General features: G+C 38.0%; 1 protein-coding gene across 2 annotated transcripts in view; it reads left to right on the forward strand.

Annotated features, from left to right (window-relative positions):
* The first annotated feature begins 2,095 nt into the window (after positions 1–2,095).
* Positions 2,096–20,682, forward strand: part of LOC121387365 (outer dynein arm-docking complex subunit 2-like) — a 75,728-nt gene continuing 57,141 nt past the window's right edge. For both annotated transcript variants that reach the window (XM_041518433.1, XM_041518434.1), the window contains exons 1-11: positions 2,096–2,220; positions 3,438–3,692; positions 4,413–4,588; positions 5,726–5,984; positions 12,100–12,206; positions 13,236–13,381; positions 14,341–14,463; positions 16,462–16,685; positions 18,138–18,185; positions 19,643–19,799; positions 20,502–20,648. In XM_041518433.1, the coding sequence (XP_041374367.1) occupies positions 3,463–3,692; positions 4,413–4,588; positions 5,726–5,984; positions 12,100–12,206; positions 13,236–13,381; positions 14,341–14,463; positions 16,462–16,685; positions 18,138–18,185; positions 19,643–19,799; positions 20,502–20,648 (1,617 nt within the window). In that variant the 5' untranslated portion in view covers positions 2,096–2,220; positions 3,438–3,462. The remainder of the gene's footprint in view (positions 2,221–3,437; positions 3,693–4,412; positions 4,589–5,725; positions 5,985–12,099; positions 12,207–13,235; positions 13,382–14,340; positions 14,464–16,461; positions 16,686–18,137; positions 18,186–19,642; positions 19,800–20,501; positions 20,649–20,682) is intronic.

Here is a 20,682-nt window from a genome sequence, read left to right on the forward strand (position 1 = left end):
ATTTCGGTCCCCACTCTTTATAAGCTTATATGATACTCGCACCCCTCCATTTTTGTTCTGGAAAGCCCCTGATTGAGACGAACCGTGTTTATTGAAACTAGTCTCCTTGTATTTTTTTCTTAGATGAGGCCAGAATACCGAGTCGTCTATTTATTTTCGCATTTGGAGACAATAAAGCCTCATTTTCGTACTTTAAATATTATTCTCGACAAGCTATGAACTTGCAGGTGTACTTTCGTTTTCGCAAGTCAATCTTATCAGTAAATATGTTCCCGTTCCAACTAGAGTTGCCGATTAAACGATTGAATATGTGCTGTCTTTGTCATATAGGAAAGTGCATATAAAACAGTCATAAATGTATGTTTTAGTTCTGCCTTGGGCAAATCTTTCCACGAAACTTGGGAGGGTGTCCACCACAGGCGTGCCTGAATAGAATAGTTGACTAGCTGGTTCGTCTTCGGGGCTATTGATCAATAATCATGAACTAAAACCTACTAGCCTGTATTCAAACAATGAATATCGTTAAACAAACAATCCTTTTTTCTTGTAGTTCATTTTTTTTTTTGGTGTGTGTGTGTGTGTTATGTGTGTGTGTGTGCGTGCGTGCGTGCGTGTGTGTGTGTGTGTGTGTGTGTGTGTGTGTGTGTGTGTGTGTGTGTGTGTGAGTTTGGGTGTTTTTCTGGGGGGGGGGGGGGGTTGTTGGGTTTTTTTTTTTTCACTTCTCTTTTTATCTTCCCTCCCCACCTTTTAAAAAAAAAAAAACAAAAAAATTATTATTATTATTATTTTTTATTATTATTATTTTTTTTTTTTTTTTTGTCTGATAACTTGGATATTATCGGGAAATGCCTGAATTTAGTTTGTTTGGCACTTGCAAGGTTGTAAAGGACGGAACCGTAAGAATAAAATGGTATTGGGGGAAGGAGGGTGTTTGCTTTTTTGGGGGGGGGGGGGGGTGGGGGGGTAGATTTTATTTTTGGTATGTTGTTGTAAAAGACCCATTGTACAATAATGAGCCATATGCTGTCGGTTGAAATAAACTTTCATAGTTGATATGGTCATTACGTATTTTATGAATGTGGGTTTATTAGTGGGTTGTTGGGGGGGGGGGGGGGGGGGTGAATTTTTGCATTGATGTTGATTATCACTTATATTTTTGTTTGACACCAAATGTCAAGTGTTTTCGTCGAGAGGCGTTGATTATATGAACTATTATTGTTTGTTGTTGTTGTTTGTTTGTTTTTGGGAGGGGGGGGGGGTTGGGGAGTTGAAAGATTTTATTCCATGAAAACTAATTACCATATTTGCAACTTACGTGGCTTGAGTATAATTGGTAACATGTTTAATAGATATTATTTTCTAGAACCCTTTAGGCAATGCAACCCTTTATAAATTACAATGTAGCAAATAAAAATGTATGGAGGATAGACACTTTAGTCAGAAGTAAATAGTTATAACATAAAAGAAACAGGAAGGTTTCTAGGGTCTATATTTGTGTGCATTTGTTAATTATAAACGTGTATTTAAAAAAAGCTATATTTTTGTTTTATCTTAAGCTTATAATATTATTAGAGGGAACGATGGTAGCCTATGACTGTTTTGAGGGTAAATAGATTCCAATGTCCTTTCCACAGCTCTGTGTCAAATTCAACTTAGAGTATCCCACCAGTTGTTTGAAGGACAAAATGGTGGCCTTAGTGAGTGAGTGAGTGACCGAGCGAGCTAGCTAGCTAGTTAGTTAGTTAGTTAGTTAGTTAGTTAGTTAGTTAGTTAGTTAGTTAGTTGGTTAGTAAAGGTGGGGGGCACATGCCCCCTTGCACCCCTCCCCCCCCCCCCCCCCCCCCCCCCCCCGTTTCCTACGCCAGTGTGTTGTTTTGTGTGGGGTTTTGTTTTGGGGAGGGGGGTTCTTGGGTTATTTTCATTATTGTAAAGCCCAATCTTGATGTTCGTTTGTTTTATTTTTCCTACAATATATGTATTTAATGATGCATTTAGAAATAAAGGCTTATCGTAATCTGATTATCGTAATTAAAACCGGGTTACGAGACCAATGATTGAATGTTATTAGAGTTATTTCCCTGTAAAATTTCCGGTGGCGCCACCTCAAAAGACCTAGCAACCGTTGCCGTTGAATACTTTGGAGCAATCACTAATCGTTGCTTATTTTCTCGCTTGGCAAAGTACAGCGTTAACACTAAAGCTCTTCTGTATTTAATGCGTGTAAGTATTCCGGGGAAAATGTTGTTTTACACAACTGCATTGTGGTGCATATACACAAATATAGTTTAAATTTATTTAAAGTTGCTCTATCAAATCAATTCTGCATAGTTAGGTCGTATGTGATGCCGTGTATCTCGTGTTTCTGTTTATTCTGTGTGTTTTTTTATTCTAATCGTGTTCTTGATTGCGATTTCTACTATATTATTATTTTTTAAATGTACTTAAAAAACCGAAGTAGAAAACATTTAACAGATTTGTTTTTGTTTTGATTTTATTGATAGTCTCTCTTTTCTTTTTTTAATTTATGATGATTGCAGTAGGATTTTAATAATATTTTTTTTGGTCTTGCACCCATATAGCCATGGGGAGGGGACATAGCCCAGTGGTAAAATTTTCATATGATGTGCAGCTGGTCTAGTATTAATCCCCGGCAAAGGTCCCATTGGGCTATTTCTCATCCCGGTCAGTGCACCACGACTGGTATATCAAATGCTGTAGTATGTGCTATCCCATCTGTGGGATCGTACATATAAAAGATCCCTAGCTACTAATGATTTTTTTTTTTAGCAGATTTCCTCTACGACTATAGGTTAGAATTACAAATGTTTGACATTATTAATAAATTAATGTACTCTCATGTCGTTAAACAAAACTATTTTGGTGTAGTCAGGACTTTATACTGTGAGTGGAATGGCCAACTATACATTTAATGTACACTGGTACAGAATACAGATTCCAACACAAGCACTGCTAATTAGATTTTATTGTATAATGTATGATGTATATAGAGAATACTACATGGGAGGCCATTAGATAACATTGGATATGTTTTCAAACGAGTTGTAAGGTAAATGGTATCTAACGGACACAAAAGTCGTATTGTCTTTCTTACATATCTTCAGAAAACAATTTTAAAATAAATTTAAACACCTTTTCCAACTAAAACCTGTTTACAGCCCTAGCGCTTATAGTTAATATGTGCATCACAGACAAGTCAGTATCAGGTTAACTTGTACGTTGCAGAGTGACTGTGTAGTTTTTTCATTGGATAGTATGGCATTGGTGACATGGTCATCACTTAGGAGCAGCCAGTTGCATGTCTTTAAAATGTTATCGCACATGTGTGTTAACACTATACATGTGTTACAAAAATAACAAATGATGTTCTCACCAATGGGTGTATAAGAAATTTATTAGCTTTTAAAACTTGTTTTCAGGTTTAAAAGTTGACGACAGTTCATCATGGGGCAAGCTCTACAGCGGGCTGCACAGTGGACGTCCGCAAAAGATGGTTCGGGTGGAAAACTGGAGTTCACGCCGATAAACGAAATGCTACTCAATCACATATTGCAGTTCATTGAGACGTTTAGCAGCAAAAATCCAGAAGAAGCCAAACTGGTATTCCGGAAGCCTTTATCATGGCAAAGCAAATTAAACCCATCCCATTTCTCAGGAGGATCCTATGTAGAGAAGTATGTATATTTTTATGTTTTGGGGGCTGTTTTAGTTCTGTAGACCAAAGGGGACAGATTACCTAATGTTATGCCATCTATCATGTTTTAAAAATCCAGGTAGAAACCCTGGTTTATGAATACAGAGTCTTTAGTAACCGTATTGAATCATAATCGAAATAAACACTTGTCCGTTTGTTCTTACAGGTAAAAATCAGCTCGGACAAACAAAATGTACGTCTATCATTGTCCAGTGGACAAGTAGTCATGTTGGATGCAGTTTTATTTTGAACAATCAAAACCATCATCCTTGTAAATTTTTGTTCATTAATAAAACAAACCATATATTTGGACAAGTGGAAACATTGGTGGACAAGTAGATTTCTAGATGTACTTGTCTGGTGGACTAGTCAAAAATGCTGCTTATTTCTATCACTGATATGTATATATGTCACTATTCATAATCCTGATTTTGTGTGGGTATACATGTACGACAGGCTTTCTTACAGGAAATAATTTGAGGGTGGATAAGAAAAACAAAACCGATTATATGTGCTATAATCGAAAAGAGTAGCTCACGAAGTGGCGACAGCATGTTTCCTCTCTCTATATCTGTGTGGTCCTTAACCATATGTTTGACGTCCTATAACTCGTAAATAAAATATGTTGAGTGCATCGTTAATTAAAACATTTCTTTCCTTCCTTCCATTCATAACGCTCTGTATTTGTTTTGTTCTGCAGGGGAGAGAACTTTGTGTCAGAGAGTATCTCGGTGTCGGACTCTCAGCCTCTGTTTGTTCTGAAGAAGCTGGGTCTTCAGTCTTATGAGGCGAGCATCAGGACTCTCGAGTTTGCCGAGACGGTGCTCAAAGTGGCCGGTGACAAGAAAATGGTCGAGCTAAGAGCTTGCTTAGAAGGTAACTGCGCATTGTCAATCTTTTTATTTTTTTAAATTTGATTTGACATAGTGCAACTGACTTTTAAAATATTCATCTAGGCTCACGTTTTTATTTAATACATGTGTATTTGTAACCTATAGATTTATTTCAATTACATCTGCATTAAAATTTTCAATGTAACCATTAAAAGTTCTTGAATTCATTTTTTTTTTTTTTTTTTAATGTTTAGGAAACCCTGAAACAAATATGGTAGTGTCAGGGATGGGGGCCCTGATATCACTACCTTACGTTAGATATGTACATATGTACAACAGTATAAATGAAGAGTAAAGAGAGAAAAAGGGTTATGGGGAAATAAAGAAAGAAGAAAGGCAGGAAAGAAAGAAAGGATCAGATTTAAAAAGTAAATAAGTACAGTGGTTAAAATACTGCCGTACCAACAGACTTTTGTCAGTCAGCATCACCACGGGCCAGGAGATCATTTTGCCTGCCATCGTGTTGGATTGGCAATTATTTTGCATTTATACTTTATGACCGGTCTCGGTGGCGGCGTGGTTAGGCCATCGATCTATAGGCTGGTAGGTACTGGGTTTGAATGGGATTTTTAATCCAGATACCGACTCTAAACCCTGAGTGAGTGCTCCGCAAGGCTCAATGGGTAGGTGTAAACTGCTTGCACCGACAAGTGATCCATAACTGGTTCAACAAAAGGCCATGGTTTGTGCTATCCTGCCTGTGGGAAGCGCAGATAAAAGATCCATTGCTACCTGTCATAAAAGAGTAGCCTATGTGGCGACAGTGGGTTTCCTCTAAAAAAAAAAACAGTGTCAGAATGACCATATGTTTGACATCCAATAGCCAATGATAAGATAAAAAATCAATGTGCTCTAGTGGCGTCGTTAAATAAAACAAACAAACTTTTATACTTTATGATAATGCTTTGTCTGGCAGGTTTTGAATGTCTGTCTCAAATTTCAGCTAATTTCAACCCCTGAAATAAATAAAATTCTTATATTCATTTATAAACGGCCTCTGTTATGTTGCTTTTTTGGGGGGGTGGGGGAGGTGGCTAAGAAAATTTATTTGGCTACATATTTTCAAATGAATTTCCTGATATCTTTTAATATCAATTTAAAAAAAACCTGCATCTTTTAGCCAACAGAGACCCAGTCATGAACATGCTTGGAGAGAGATTTGCCACCGTCGAAGGGGAGGACAACTCCATCTTCCGCTACATCGAGGAGATCACCAAGGAGATAGAGCAGGATGCACGTGCTGCTGCGAAGGCGGAAGCAGACGGCGAATCAGGCAAAGTGGATGCCATCGTTGAGAAGAAACTCGTGTTGAGACTTCGATTACAGCTACTGCAGCTGGATGAGAAACTACTCAACATGAGCATTCAGAAAATATCCAGGTATGTAATAAACTGCATTCAGAAAATGTTCAGGTATATATTAGACTGCATTCAGAAAATATCCAGGTATATAATAAACTGCATTCAGAAAATATTCAGGTATATATTAAACTGCATTCAGAAAGTATTCAGGTATATATTAAACTGTATTCAGAAAATATCCAGCTATATAATAAACTGCATTCAGAAAATGTTCAGGTATATATTAGACTGCATTCAGAAAGTATCCAGGTATATATTAAACTGCATTCAGAAAATATCTAGGTATATAATAAACTGCATTCAGAAAGTATCTAGGTATATAATAAACTGCATTCAGAAAATATCTAGGTATATAATAAACTGCATTCAGAAAGTATCTAGGTACTGTAGAATACTTTATTTTCGCGGGATCAAATTTTCGCGATTTAATGAAAATGGGTTAATTCGCGAACATTTATTTTCGCGAATCTTCCAACCCCCATCAATAAAAAATGAAGTACAGATGTCAATAATTTTGTTTTAAAAATGGAACTTAGTTTTGCCGGTTGTTACGCTAATCTGTAGAACTAATCCTACATGTACACACGAGTGCTATACACATAAAACAATAGTTTTCCTGCTTTAACCAATCAAGACTTTATTGTTTACAAGTTAATAAGCTTACAGAAGGTGCTTAGCGTGTACAGTTTTTCTTAATCCTTATAATTGTTATAAAAGCAAAAACCGAAAACAAACGAAACGAAATTTGAAGGCACAAGCTACTAGTACTCAGTAACTTAAGTTTGATTGAAACAATATTTATTACCGTCAAAATACTAGTTCAAAACGGTTTGTGATTGGCTAACAGGTCAAAAATAAAAATAAAATTGTGAAACATCTGAACATAGCCCAGTCCGGATTTTTTCATTTCCACATTTTTAATATACTGTAATAATGCATGTTTACTTCCGTCGTTGAACACGTGTAGACTCTGTCCGAAGAACTGATCGCTAGCACATGCGAAGGAAAACAGCATAAAGCTTTTTAGTGTTAGTATTGTTTTATTATCATATATGTACTTATAATCGTGTTCTTCATTTAAAGTTCTAAACAGCTTTTGTGTTTTGTGGTTTGTTCCGTGACAGGAGGGAGCATCGCTTTGTTACTACTAGCCTCGTGCATCAGAAACTAATGTGGTACAGTTGAACGAGACTACTTTTTTTTTTTTTTTGTCGACCTTTATAAAAAATATATATTCACGAATTTAATTCACACGTTAAAAACGCGAAAATAAATTCCACGCGAAAATAAAGTATTATACAGTATATAATAAACTGCATTCAGAAAATATTCAGGTATATATTAGACTGCATTCAGAAAATATCCAAGTATATAATAAACTGCATTCAGAAAATATCCAGGTATTTATAAAATATAATAAAATGAATCATCGGCTATTGGATGTCAAACATTTGATAATTTTGATATATATATAGTCTAGAAATAACCTGCTACATTGTTCCATTAGTAGCAAGGGATCGTTTATATGCACCATCCCATAGATAGGACAGGACATATCACAGCCTTTGATAAACCATTTGCAAGGCTCCATGCAGTCGTGGTGCACTGTCTGAAATGAGAAATAGTCCGGTGGTCCATGAGCGACTGCACATGTGGCAAGCCTTTTACAACTGGGCTACATTCCAACGCCTTGGTGTATATAAAGCTGTATATAAAGCTGTTATCTCAAAAAAAGATTTTGTGTGTACAGAGGCATTAGAACAGGTGGTGCCAAGAGGGCCATAGGAATAATAATAACTCTAACCAATACATCTGTTTGCTATACGAAAGCTGTTTAAGAATTTATACGCGACTGCTCTAACCATTTGGCTACAGTGATGAGGCTGATAAGATTGCATGCTTCTAAAATGGTGCTGATCACAAGCCAACACAAGCTACTGTATCCTTTTCACATTGCAGTATCTCTTCATGACAATCGAGAATCAATTAGGCCTCTTAAATGACATTTCGAGACATTTGTTTTTTTAATACGAATGCGATATGTTTTGAAGAGGCAATTACTGCATGTGTTCGACACCAAACGTCGTGCACAAATAAACGTTGCTAAGATTTTTCAAGAGGCACATGCACACCAGCTATGTGCGCAGAGTATTGCAGCTTTCACACAATTCTAAAGAATTTCTAGTATTTCGCAACTTGAAGCTGTGCAAATTATTTTTTATTTGCTGCAGCAGTTCTTTTGTGGGTGGCAGGTAGATGATGCCTGTGTGCTGTTAGTAAGGGAGGATCAAATTTAATCACAGGGGAGGGGAGCTGTTTTATTACTGGTGTAGGTGTTAAAATCTAGTGTAAAATGTAGGAGAGGTTGGAAGGGGTGTGTAGATTGCATCACCGAAGTAGATATATTTAATTAGGGGTTGATATAATTAAGCAAGGAAGGGGCAAATTTAATCGGGCGAGCCTGGGGTAATCATTGAAGTGGATCGATATGTTACAAGTAAATGGTAAAACAAGTCAAGTGTGTAAGCAATTTTTTCTCTGCACATTAAATTTAGGACATCGTTTGCAAGGTCATGATGGGTTACACAAAATGAAAATGGGTTAGCATAATTTGATTTTGAATAACCCATAAACGTTGTATGCAAATTTTCAGTTCTCATTCAACTTAAGAGAAAGGGGTGGAATTCATTATTAAAGTGGATATGTTGAAAAATTTAGTGTAAGAATAATAGAAAAGTGATTTGATTTGTAACTTTTTTGATAGATAAATGATTGTCTTGCTGGGAAAAAAGTGGCACTTGTAAAGTGGATTTTTTCTAAAATTTCAGACTACCATTTAAGTTGTGTATGAGTGTTACATTTTGGTACATTTTCAAAATTGTTTACTTTTTGGGGTACTATTAATTAAAACAAAATGGTTACAACTTGAAATATCTTTGCCATTGTCTTAACTTCACTTTTCACTTCACCTCAACACATTGTAAGGTGAGAAAAATACTTCACTGGTTCCAAATTTTTTAAAATTCTTTTTCTTATTTACTCCTACGAAACTTTATAATACTGACAATTGGAGTCATTAAATAAAAAAGAGAAACGTTTACCAAAAACGTTCAAACCCTTCTTTCTAATACATTAACAAGAGAATTACAAACCCTTCTTTCTAATACATTAACAAGAGAATTACCACTAATCTGCATTAAATACACACACAAAAACATTCAAACCCTTCTTTCTAATACATTGACAAGAGAATTACCACTAATCTGCATTAAATACACACACAAAAACATTCAAACCCTTCTTTCTAATACATTAACAAGAGAATTACCACTAATCTGCATTAAATACACACACGACGTAGCCCAGTGGGAACGCACTCGCTTGATGCGCAGTCGGCTTGGGATCGATTCCCGTCGGTGGGCCCATTGGGTTATTTCTTGTTCCAGCCAGTGCACCTTTACTGGTATAACAAAGGCTGTGGTATGTGCTATTCTGTCTGTGGGATGGTGCATATAAAAGATCCATTTCTGCATTAGGAAGACATGTAGTGCAGGTTTCTTCTGATGACTACAAGTCATAATTACCAAATGTTTGAGATCCAATAGCTGATGATTAATTAATCAATGTGCTCCAGTGGTGTCATTAAACAAAACAATTTTTTTTTTTAAATACACACACACCAAAAAACCCACCTGTTCTTTATTTTTATTGTCTTTCCCCTATTTTTAATACTGGAGTCGCCCCTAAGACCAAAATAGAAAGGGTTAAACAAGACAACAACAATAATATATGTATCTAAATCTATATCTGTTCTTTGTTTTTATTTCCTTATACCCACCCCTCTTTCTAACACTGGAACCACTCCTGAACTGTTTTGATATCAGCATCGAAATTGAATTAGCTATAAAAGCAATCCACTGCTATCGTTTTACTCATATTGTCGTCACACAAATGCTAGTGGGGAATTCTTGTCGAATTCTCATGCCTCAGCCATAGGGGAAGGAAAACAAGAATTGTTCAGACTCGGCTTAGATTGTTATTAATATGGTTATGACAGAAGAAAAAAATTGTCTGGGAATATTTCTATTCTTCTTTTTCTTTTCTTTTTTTATGTTTTATGATTGTGCTGTAGTAATGTTATAAGGCTGGTGTTATTCTGACTCTTGAGAAAAACTGGAGGGGAAAATACATTGTCATGATTAATATGGTTGCAGCAGAAAAATATGCATGGGCTTAAATATCAGAAATCTTTGTTCTGTTGTAATTTTTCACAATTTTGCAGTGTTCATTTTATGAAGCCTTTTTCTAAATTTAAAAACCAAAAATGTTTTTTAAAAACTGCACTGATTCATAGAAAGGCTGGATAAACATAATGTTATTTTATATTTATTTTGTTCATTAATGCTTGGGGTGAGATGTAGCCTAATGGTAAAGTGCTCGCTTGATGCGCGGTCGGTTTGGGATCGATCCCCATTAGTGTGCCCATTGGGCTATTTCTCACTCCAGCCAGTGCACCATGACTGGTTCATCAAAGGCCGTGGTATGTGCTATCCTGTCTGTGGGATGGTGCATATAAAAGATCCCTTGCTGCTAATCGAAAAGATTAGCCCATGATGTGGTGACAGTGGGTTTTCTCCCTCAGTATCTGTGTGGTCCTTAACCATATGTCCGACACCATTTAACCGTAAATAAAATGTGTTGAGTGCGTCATTAAATGAAACATTTCCTTCCTTCCTTCATCAATGCTTGAGTGTTAGGATCTAATCCTGTCAATGGACCCATTCTCCGACTTGTTTTCTCCCCTGTTCCATGTATAGTGTTCCATGTATAGGTATGTCAAAGGTCATGGTATGTATTGTCCTGTCTGTAGGAAAGTGCATATAAAATATCCCTTGCTAATAATGAGAAAATGTAGCAGGTTTTCTCTACTACTATGTATCAGAATTATTAAATGTCTGGTAGCCAGTAACTGATTTATAAATCAATATGCTCTGGTGATGTCATTAAACAAACCAGACTTTAATTCCATGGAATTCTTACATTATTTTACAGGCACTGAAATATATTTAACAATGGTTGTTGGGTTACTTATTTACACATTTGTAGCAACTATGATAAATTATTCTTCTACCTTTAATTTGTGTTAGATTTGCCACACATTTTGTCCAGACACAAATTATGAGATAGAAAAACCCATTATACTGACACAGATTCTACATACTGGATTGTAACCATGTCACTTATAATATCGACTTGGCTAGTTGTAGAACAAATTTGTGTGCAATATAGAAAACAATCGGCTCAGAAATACGGCTCAGAAATAAATAAGTTGTAGTAAATTCCATAGTATGAAGCAATTTGTTCCCTGTGGAAAGGACTATAATAGGGGCACTTTAAATTATGAACTGTTATGTTTTATTACATACCTTCAAAATAGTTTGCACATGGATTAAAACTCTGTTTAAATTGATGCCTGTTTTATCGTTGATACTGAGGGGGTGTAACCTGCACATAGATTAAAACTCTTTGTTTAAATTGATGCCTGTTTTATCGTTGATACTGAGGGGGTGTAACCTGCACATAGATTAAAACTCTATGTTTAAATTGATGCCTGTTTTATCGTTGATACTGAGGGGGTGTAACCTGCACATAGATTAAAACTCTGTTTAAATTGATGCCTGTTTTATCGTTGATACTGAGAGGGTGTAACCTGCACATAGATTAAAACTCTTTGTTTAAATTGATGCCTGTTTTATCGTTGATACTGAGAGGGTGTAACCTGCACATAGATTAAAACTCTTTGTTTAAATTGATGCCTGTTTTATCGTTGATCCTGAGGGGGTGTAACCTGCACATAGATTAAAACTCTTTGTTTAAATTGATGCCTGTTTTATCGTTGATACTGAGGGGGTGTAACCTGCACATAGATTAAAACTCTTTGTTTAAATTGATGCCTGTTTTATCGTTGATCCTGAGGGGGTGTAACCTGCACATAGATTAAAACTCTTTGTTTAAATTGATGCCTGTTTTATCGAGAGGGTGGAACCTGCACTTGGATTAAAACACTCTGTAGTTATTTTGATGACTGTTTTATCACTGATACTGAAACATTTTTTTTTACTTCTCTTTCCAGTGAAGTTCGTCTGACGCCACCGATGGTTGATGGTGAGGTCTCTATTCTGAAAGAACTGTCTGGAGAAGATGATGAGAAGAACGTACTGGAGCATATCAACTACTTCGGTAAGCACATTAAGCATATGAGATTGGGTAGGGGAGACAACTCCCCCTATTCCCCTGGCTCCGTATTCATAAACATACTTAAGTCAATGTATGATACCTAAATACATACTTAAAGTACATAGATAAGTATCATACATTGACTTAAGTACGTTTATGAATATGGAGCCAGGGCTGTAGCAAATCTGCAAATTTGGGCAAAAAAGATAGAGATATTTGGGCAAAATGAGCTTGCCTGAAACGTTTTCACCATGTATTTCTATCATTCTACCCACAATATAAATTGTAATCCATGTAGAAATGTGTTGTGATTCGTTTGCAACTGTATATAGCTTTTTGGTAGTGATGCTAATATGAATAAATGTTGTTATATAGATTCAGGCATTTTCGTTTAATTCTGGCAGAAAAATTCAGTCGGCTCCACCCGCCCCTCCACAAAAATGTTAACCTGTATACCTATGGGTAAGCAGTGTTTATATGGCTCGAAAATCGATTGTGAGCAATAAACTGTTCTCCTGAAATTATGTTGGAGAATAAATGTGGGGTGTGGCTCAGTGGCAGATAGCGGTGTGTCGCAAGATCAATCACTTCCTCCTTGGGTGGGGGGGGGGGGGGGGAATGTAGCCTAGTGGTAAAGTGTTCATCTAATGCACTGTCGGTCTGGGATCAGTCCCCATTGGGCTATTTCTTATCCCAGCCAGTGGTCCACAATTGGTGTATCAAAGGCCATGGTAGGTACTGTCCTGTCCGTGGGATGCTACATATATAACAGATCCCGTGCTGCTAATAGAAAAGGGTATCCCAATGGGTAGCCTCTGTCATTATCTTTGTAGTCCATAAACATGTCCAACGTCATATATAACCATAATTAAAATGTGTTGAGTGCATCTCTTGGTGGACTCATGTTTTATCCCATTCCAACCAGTGCCTCATAACTGAAAATGATAACACCCACTTCTTTTCAAGCTGACCATATCATATTTTGTTATAAATGAACTATTATTGCAATTTTCTATCTTTTTTGTTTTTCAGGTGACACTTTTGTCTTCAAGAATGGTTGTCGGGCGCAGCCATGGCGACAGCTGCATGGCGATATCTCTTATCTGGAGGTTAAACCTCACGACAGTGATAGCATGCTGTACATCACTGCAAACACGAGCGGATACTACTTAAATAAAGTAAATATTATTTCAACATTTATTATTTATTAGCAGAGGGGGGCGAGACGTAACCCAGTGGTAAAGCGCTCGCTTGATGCACAGTTGGTGTGGGATCAATCCCCATCGGTGGGCCCATTGGACTATTTCCCATCACAACTGGTATATCAAAGTCTGTGGTATGTGCTAACCTGTCAGTGGGATGGTGCATATACAAAAAATCCCTTGCTGCTAATGGAAAAATGTAGCGGGTTTACTCACTAAATCTATATGTCAAAATTACTAAATGTTTGACATCCAGTAGCCGATGATTAATAAATCAATGTGCTCTAGTGGTGTCATTAAACAAACTTTAACTTTCTATTAGCCTAGGGGGCTGGATCTATAGCACAGTCAGTATAGAGCTCGTTTGAGGTCCTTCAGGTTTTTGGTATGTGCTGTCTGTGTTTCTCTCTTCACCGATTATCGCATTGATCATAATTATGTTAGACACAAATGTCCATAGTTTACAATGTGCTGAGGTGTCATTAAACAAATAGTCCTTTCCTTTCTGAAATATCAGGCCAGTGGGAATGATATTGGGGGGGGGGGGGGGGGGGGGGGGGGGGGGTTGCACAATCTGTATTGGAGGGGCATGCTATATTTTTATCTTTGTTTATCTTTATTTATATAGAAAACATACATTTTTGTTCTCAAGTGGGAGAAGGGGAAGGGGGCACAGCCCCCAACTTGTTCCTACAGGCCTGAATATAGATGAGTAGTAGTGTTCATCTGAGGTCTGGTGGGACATAAGATCCATTCCCTTCAAGGAAATCCATTTTTTAAATTTTGATTGTTAAAACTTAATTATGACAATTATTATTGTCTTATGTTTCATTTCAACTAATACTTCATCACTGGTATGTCACAGGCAGTATAACATTATGGTATGTGCTGTTTTGTCTTGTGTAAAAAAAAAAATGCTTGTTTTTGTTATTTAGGGCCCAGTGGAAGGGAAGAAAGGAGAGCTGGATTACGATCGTCTAGATCAAGACACTTATCGCGATCTCGTCACGTTACTCAAGGCCAAGAGTCCAAAATTTGTCGAGCTGATTGGCAAACAGGTATGTACGCAGTGAGGTCTCCGTGAGGACTCTGGCACAGGCCGAGTCTAGCAAGGCAGGCTTTAAATTGCTATCGGTGGGCCGATTTACAAGTTCGAGCCGTGCCACGGCCAAAAAGCATGCCATTGAAGAAAAACCTGAATATATATAGTCTAAGGTAAAAAAGTGCCGTGGGGAATTAAAATCTCCACGGCATTGCTGATTGCTGTGGGAAATGGCAGATGTTGCTGTTGGCAAAGTGTCTAAATAATGACTGTCATATACAGTGGAACCTCTTAAAACCAGACCCTCTGTAAACTGGACATTTTTTTAAAATCTGTACAGAACTTAACCTCTCTAAACTGGACACCTCTTGAAAGCGGACATTTTACTTGGTCCCGGGGGTGTCCATTAATTTTCTCTTGTAAAAAAAATTGGGGGAAAGTTCTCACCTTGATATATATAAATTATGTTAGATATTTTAACTGTATGAGAAATAGGTTATCTTTTTCATATCACATTATAAATATATGTATGGGTTTTGTTTCAACTGAATAAGTTGTTTGGGGTGGGACTTCCTGAGAATTTTGATCCAGCACTGGATTCGTATTGGTTCTTGTTTAATTTAACACCAACTATTTCTCAAGTAGACCAGCTAGAGTTATCTCTCATTATCGAAATAGTTTCAGCTTTATTTCAAGACAAATGCCGGACATTTGGAAGCAGTTCTGAAAAACAATTAGTCTCACTTGGGTGTTGTGGAATCTAATCTCCTTAGACAAACCATTGGGGTTTTTTTCCATCCCAACCAGTGACCTACAACTGGTATATCAAAAGCCAGTCACATATATTACCAAATAGCCATAGTTTACACATGTACTACTGGCCTCGGTGGCGTCGTGGTTAAGCCATCAGACATAAGGCTGGTAGGTACAGGGTTTCACAGCCCGGTACTGGCTCCCACCCCAGAACGAGTTTTAACGACTCAGTGGGTAGGTGTAAGACCACTACACCCTCTTCTCTCTCACTAACCAACTAACTACTGACCCACAGACAGCCCAGATAGCTGAGTTGTGTGCCCAGGATAGCGTGCTTGAACTTAGATATAAGCACGAAAAAATATATTAAAATGTGCTGAGTTGTCATTAAAACAGACATTTAAAAGTTGTCATTAAAACAAACAGACATTTAAAAGTTGTCATTAAAACAGACATTTAAAAGATGTCATTAAAACAGACATTTAAAAGATGTCATTAAAACAGACATTTAAAAGTTGTCATTAAAACAAACAGACATTTAAAAGTTGTCATTAAAACAGAAATTTAAAAGATGTCATTAAAACAGACATTCCTTTCCTTTACTCCTGTGTGTATTTCAGATATGTTTTTCATGCCGGGATGTCATTAAACAGTCGTCCATTCATTCTGGGGGGTGATGCGCGCTAGGTCTAGGATCATCCCCGTCGGTGGATCCATTGGGCTGTTTCTCGTTCCAGCCAGTACACCACGACTGGTATATCAAAGGCTGTGGTATGTACTGTCCTGTCTGTGGGATGGTGCATATAAAAGATCCCTTGCTACTAATATAAACATTTAGTGGGTTTCCTCTCTATGACTGTCAAAATGACCATATGTTTGACATCCAATAGGCATGCGAGCGGGTGTGGGATCGATCTCCGTTGGTGAACCCACTGGGCTGTTTTTCGTACCAGCCAGTGCATCACAACTGGTATATCAAAGGCTGTGGTATGTACTACCTTGTCTGTGGGATGGTGCATATAAAAGATCCCTTGCTGCTAATCAAAAAGAGTAGCCCATGAAGTGGTGACAGCGAGTTTCCTCTCTCAATATCTGTGTGGTCCTTAACCATCTGTCTGACGCCATATAATCACAAATAAAATGTGTTGAATGCGTTGTTAAATAAAACATTTCTTTCTTTCCAATAGCCAATAATAATCAATGTGCTCTAGTGATATCATTAGTTTTTTTTTATTAAACCCGTTCATTGTGCGTATTACAGGAGTTTGCTGTGAAGATAGAGAAGCGCGAGGACCGCGTGGACATAGTGGTGGACCGACACGACGAGGACGAGGGCGATGGGACGCACCGCACCGACCAGCAGCGTCAACACCGGGAGCAGGACAAGGACAAGACGAAGAGCTCCAAGGATGCCTCCGTCAAGAAGAAGAAGAAACTCGAACCCTCGCTCAAGTGGAAGGCTCTCGGGGTCGAGGAGTACAAAGAGTAAGATTGTACATCCCACAAATCTGGAGAGTCTAGTTTTTTTTGGCGGGGTGGTGGGGGGGGGGGGGGGGGAGAGGTGGGTGTATAACCATAAGTACAGTCAATGCATGCATGTAGCTTACATAGGTTTTTAAAATTCATACTTAATCTTTACAATACTGGATTAACTTTTGACAAAAACCATGTACAAGTTTATCATTTTTACTTTAATAATTTATAAATACATAAAATAAAGTTCATATTTGAATTGGTAAGTATTATTTTCGTGGGATTTTATAATTTTTATGATATTTTAGATCAGTTAATGTTGACTAAATTTAGGTAAAAAATAGAAAAAGTAGCATTTTTTACCGGCATTTGTGGCCAGCTGTCCAGTATTTATGTCTATTATTCCTGATAACAGTGGTTTCTGACCAGAATTTAAAAACAAAAAACGAACTACGATTCATATCCCAATATTTGGTGATTTTCGTTGTTGGTAAAACGTCCACATTTATTATCAAATTAGCTGTCACATTCAGCTATCGATCCCTTAAAATGACTACGATGTGCCACCATTGTTGTCAAGCGAAAATACTTGCTGAAAACTCAAACTAACAAGTTATTTTCCAAAGAAAAATAACACCTAAAAATACAGGAAGCTGGGTTTCCTGTTATACAAATCTTTCCGGTGAGAGTCATGTGCAAAATGGCGAGAAATATGAATTGGGGAATGCACTGTATACAGTGTACAGTATGTCGACTGGTGTGACATCAGGCGAGGTATCTCGCCTGCAGTAGTCAGAAGGTTAACCTCACTCAAGTGGAAAGAAAGAAAGAAAATGTATTATTTAACGACGCACTCAACACATTTTATTTACGGTTATATGGCGTCAGACCACACAGATTTTGAGAGGAAACCCGCTGTCGCCACTATATGGACTACTCTTCCAATTAGCAGCAAGGGATCTTTTATTTGCTCTTCCCATAGGCAGGATAGCACAAACCATGGCCTTTGTTGTACCAGTTATGGATCACTGGTCGGTGCAAGTAGTTTACACCTACCCATTGAGCCTCATTCAGGGTTTGGAGTTGGTATCTGGATTAAAAATCCCATGCCTCGACTGGGATCCGAACCCAGTACCTACCAGCCTGTAGACCGATGGCCTACCACAATGCCACCGATGCCGGTCACTCAAGTGGAAGTCTTTTGGAGTAAAGGAATTATAAAATAAGATTATTCCATTCCTTACTTGTTTTTAATTATCATAATTACATTACATCAATGAAACCAGCCACCCATCCATAGTTGTTTTCTTAAAACGTCTACAGTAATACTATTTAGAAGAATACGGTGAGTGGTGTCATCTCTGTGTCATCATTATCATAGTCAGCACTGTCAACACACGGCATCCAATTTGTGCTTCTTTACTGCAAGCAAAACATTAATTTTACTTTTTTCTTCATTTACAGGAAAGACGACAAAAAAGTTGTTCAGAGGAGACAACGAACACCAACCAAGTGAGTATCTTTAACTCAGGGAAAGTAATTCAGCTCAACGATACACCTTCTCGAGCCAATGCTCGCAGGTTTTTGTGCTCAGTGGAAGCACCTTATTACAGTCCGAATGTATATCAGCTTCTCCCCACTACCCTACTAAAGTCCGAACCAAAATGTTAACAACTACGAAAAATTGCTTTCCTACCTTTATTTTTCGTTGTCCAGACAGAAATCTTGAAAAAAACATTACATTGACACTATCAGCAAGGGATATTTTATATGCACCATCCCACAGACAGGATAGCACATACCACGGCCTTTGATGTACCAGTCGTGGTGCATTGGCTAGAGCGAGAAATAGCTTGGCCTACTGATGGGGATCGATCCCAAACTGACCGCTGGGCTACATCTCACCCCCTAATAAAGAAGAAGTTTGTTTTGTTTAACGACACCACTAGAGCACATTGGCTATTGGATATCAAACATTTGGTCATTTTTACTTAGTCTTTAAGTGAGGAAACCCGCTACATTTTTCCATTTGAAACAAGGGATCTGTTATATGTACCATCTCACAGACAGGATAGCACATACCACGGCCTTTGATATACCAGTCGTTGTGCACTGGCTGGAATGAGAAATAGCCCAGTGGGATCAAATCCCAAACTGACCTGACCGGGCATCAAGCAAGCACTTTACCACTGAGCTACGTCGTAATAATAATTGAAACAAGGCCAAAATATTTTGTATAAGTTTACCAATGTCAAAGTATATAACAATTACTGCACTAACTTACATCATGGGGAGACATTTAAGATATGACCATATTGATACCCTATAAATTCACATGCTAAGGGGAGTTAAAATTACTACAGTATCATTGAACTAGACTCGGGGGGAATGATGGTGAGTAAGAACCGACGTCATGGTTAAGCCATCAGACATAAGGCTGGTAGGTACAGGGTTCGCAGCCCGATACCGGCTCCCACCCAGAGCAAGATTTAACGACTCAATGGATAGGTGTAAGACTACTACATCCTCTTCTCTCTCACTAACCACTCACAACTAACCACTAACCCACTGTCCTGGACAGACAGCCCAGATAGCTGAAGTGTGTGCTTGAACCTTAATTGGATATAAACACGAAAACGTAGCCCAATGGAAAAGCATTCGGTCTAGGATGAATCCCCATCGGTGGGCCCATTGGGCTATTTCTCGTTCCAGCCAGTGCACCACGACTGGTATATCAAAGGCTGTGATGTGCTTTCCTGTCTGTGGAATGGTATATATAAAAGATCCCTTGCTACTAATGAAAAAATGTAGCGGGTTTCCTGTCTTAGACTAGATGTCAAAATGACCAAATGTTTGACAACCAATTGCCAATTAATAAATCAGTGTGCTCTAGTGGTGTCTTTTCAAAAAAAAAAAATAATAAAAGAAAAACTGGGCATACAATACTAAGAGATTTAATTGTGTTACAGACAGAAGACGAAAACTCCGGTGGATGCCGAAGACTCGTTCAGCGAGAGTGCCACGGAGAGCGAGGAGGAGGAAGAGGCTGTGGATCGCCGTGCGGAGGCCAACGCTGACTTGCCCAGTGAATATTGGCAGATACAGAAACTTGTCAAGTATCTCAAGGTACTTTATTTTTGAAATTAAAAAAAAGAAAAGTCTTTGATGATACTATTAAGACAAACGCTGACCTTCCGAGACAGTTCAGTATTATAGTTAAAGGGAGATAACTAGGTTATACTAATCATCACTTTTTGTTCGCATGTAAGCCATCGGACATAAGGCTGGTAGGTATAGGGTTCGCAGCCCAGTACAGGCTCCCACCCAGAGCGAGTTTTAACGACTCTACAACCACTACACCTCTCTCAGTAACAACTAACCACTAACCCACTGTCCTGGACAGACAGCCCAGATAGCTGAGGTGTGTGCCCAGGACGGCGTGCTTGAACCTTAATTGGATATAAGCACGAAAATAAGTTGAAATGAAATGAAATACTCAGACATTGTTTTATTATTTTACTTAAAGGGAAATAACCAGATTGCAACAAACATAGCCTGGTATTCACTCATTGTTTTATTATTTTACCAGACTGTGACAGTCCTCATCCTGGTCTCACACATTCATTTTAATATGTTTTAATAAAAAAATTCAAATTAAAGGTAGGTAACCAGACTGCTTAAAGGGAGGTAACCAGACTGGTGATCCTCATCCTATTTTCACACATTCATTTCAATAATATGTTTTATTATTTTAATTAAAGGGAGGTAACTAGACTGTGACGATCATCCTGTGTTCACACCTTGTTTTAATATTTATTTTAATTAAAGGGAGGTAACCAGACTGCGACGATCATCGCGTTGTGTTCGCTGCGAGACTTCAACCTGGCGCACGAGACCTGTCAGCTGGCAATCCGCGACGTGGGTGGGTTGGAGGTTCTCATCAACCTGCTCGACACCGAGGAAGTCAAGTGCAAGGTAGGAACAAACCATTTTCTCTCGCAGGGGGTGG

Source organism: Gigantopelta aegis, chromosome 13 (assembly GCF_016097555.1).
Source record: "Gigantopelta aegis isolate Gae_Host chromosome 13, Gae_host_genome, whole genome shotgun sequence".
Lineage (NCBI taxonomy): Eukaryota > Metazoa > Mollusca > Gastropoda > Neomphalida > Peltospiridae > Gigantopelta > Gigantopelta aegis.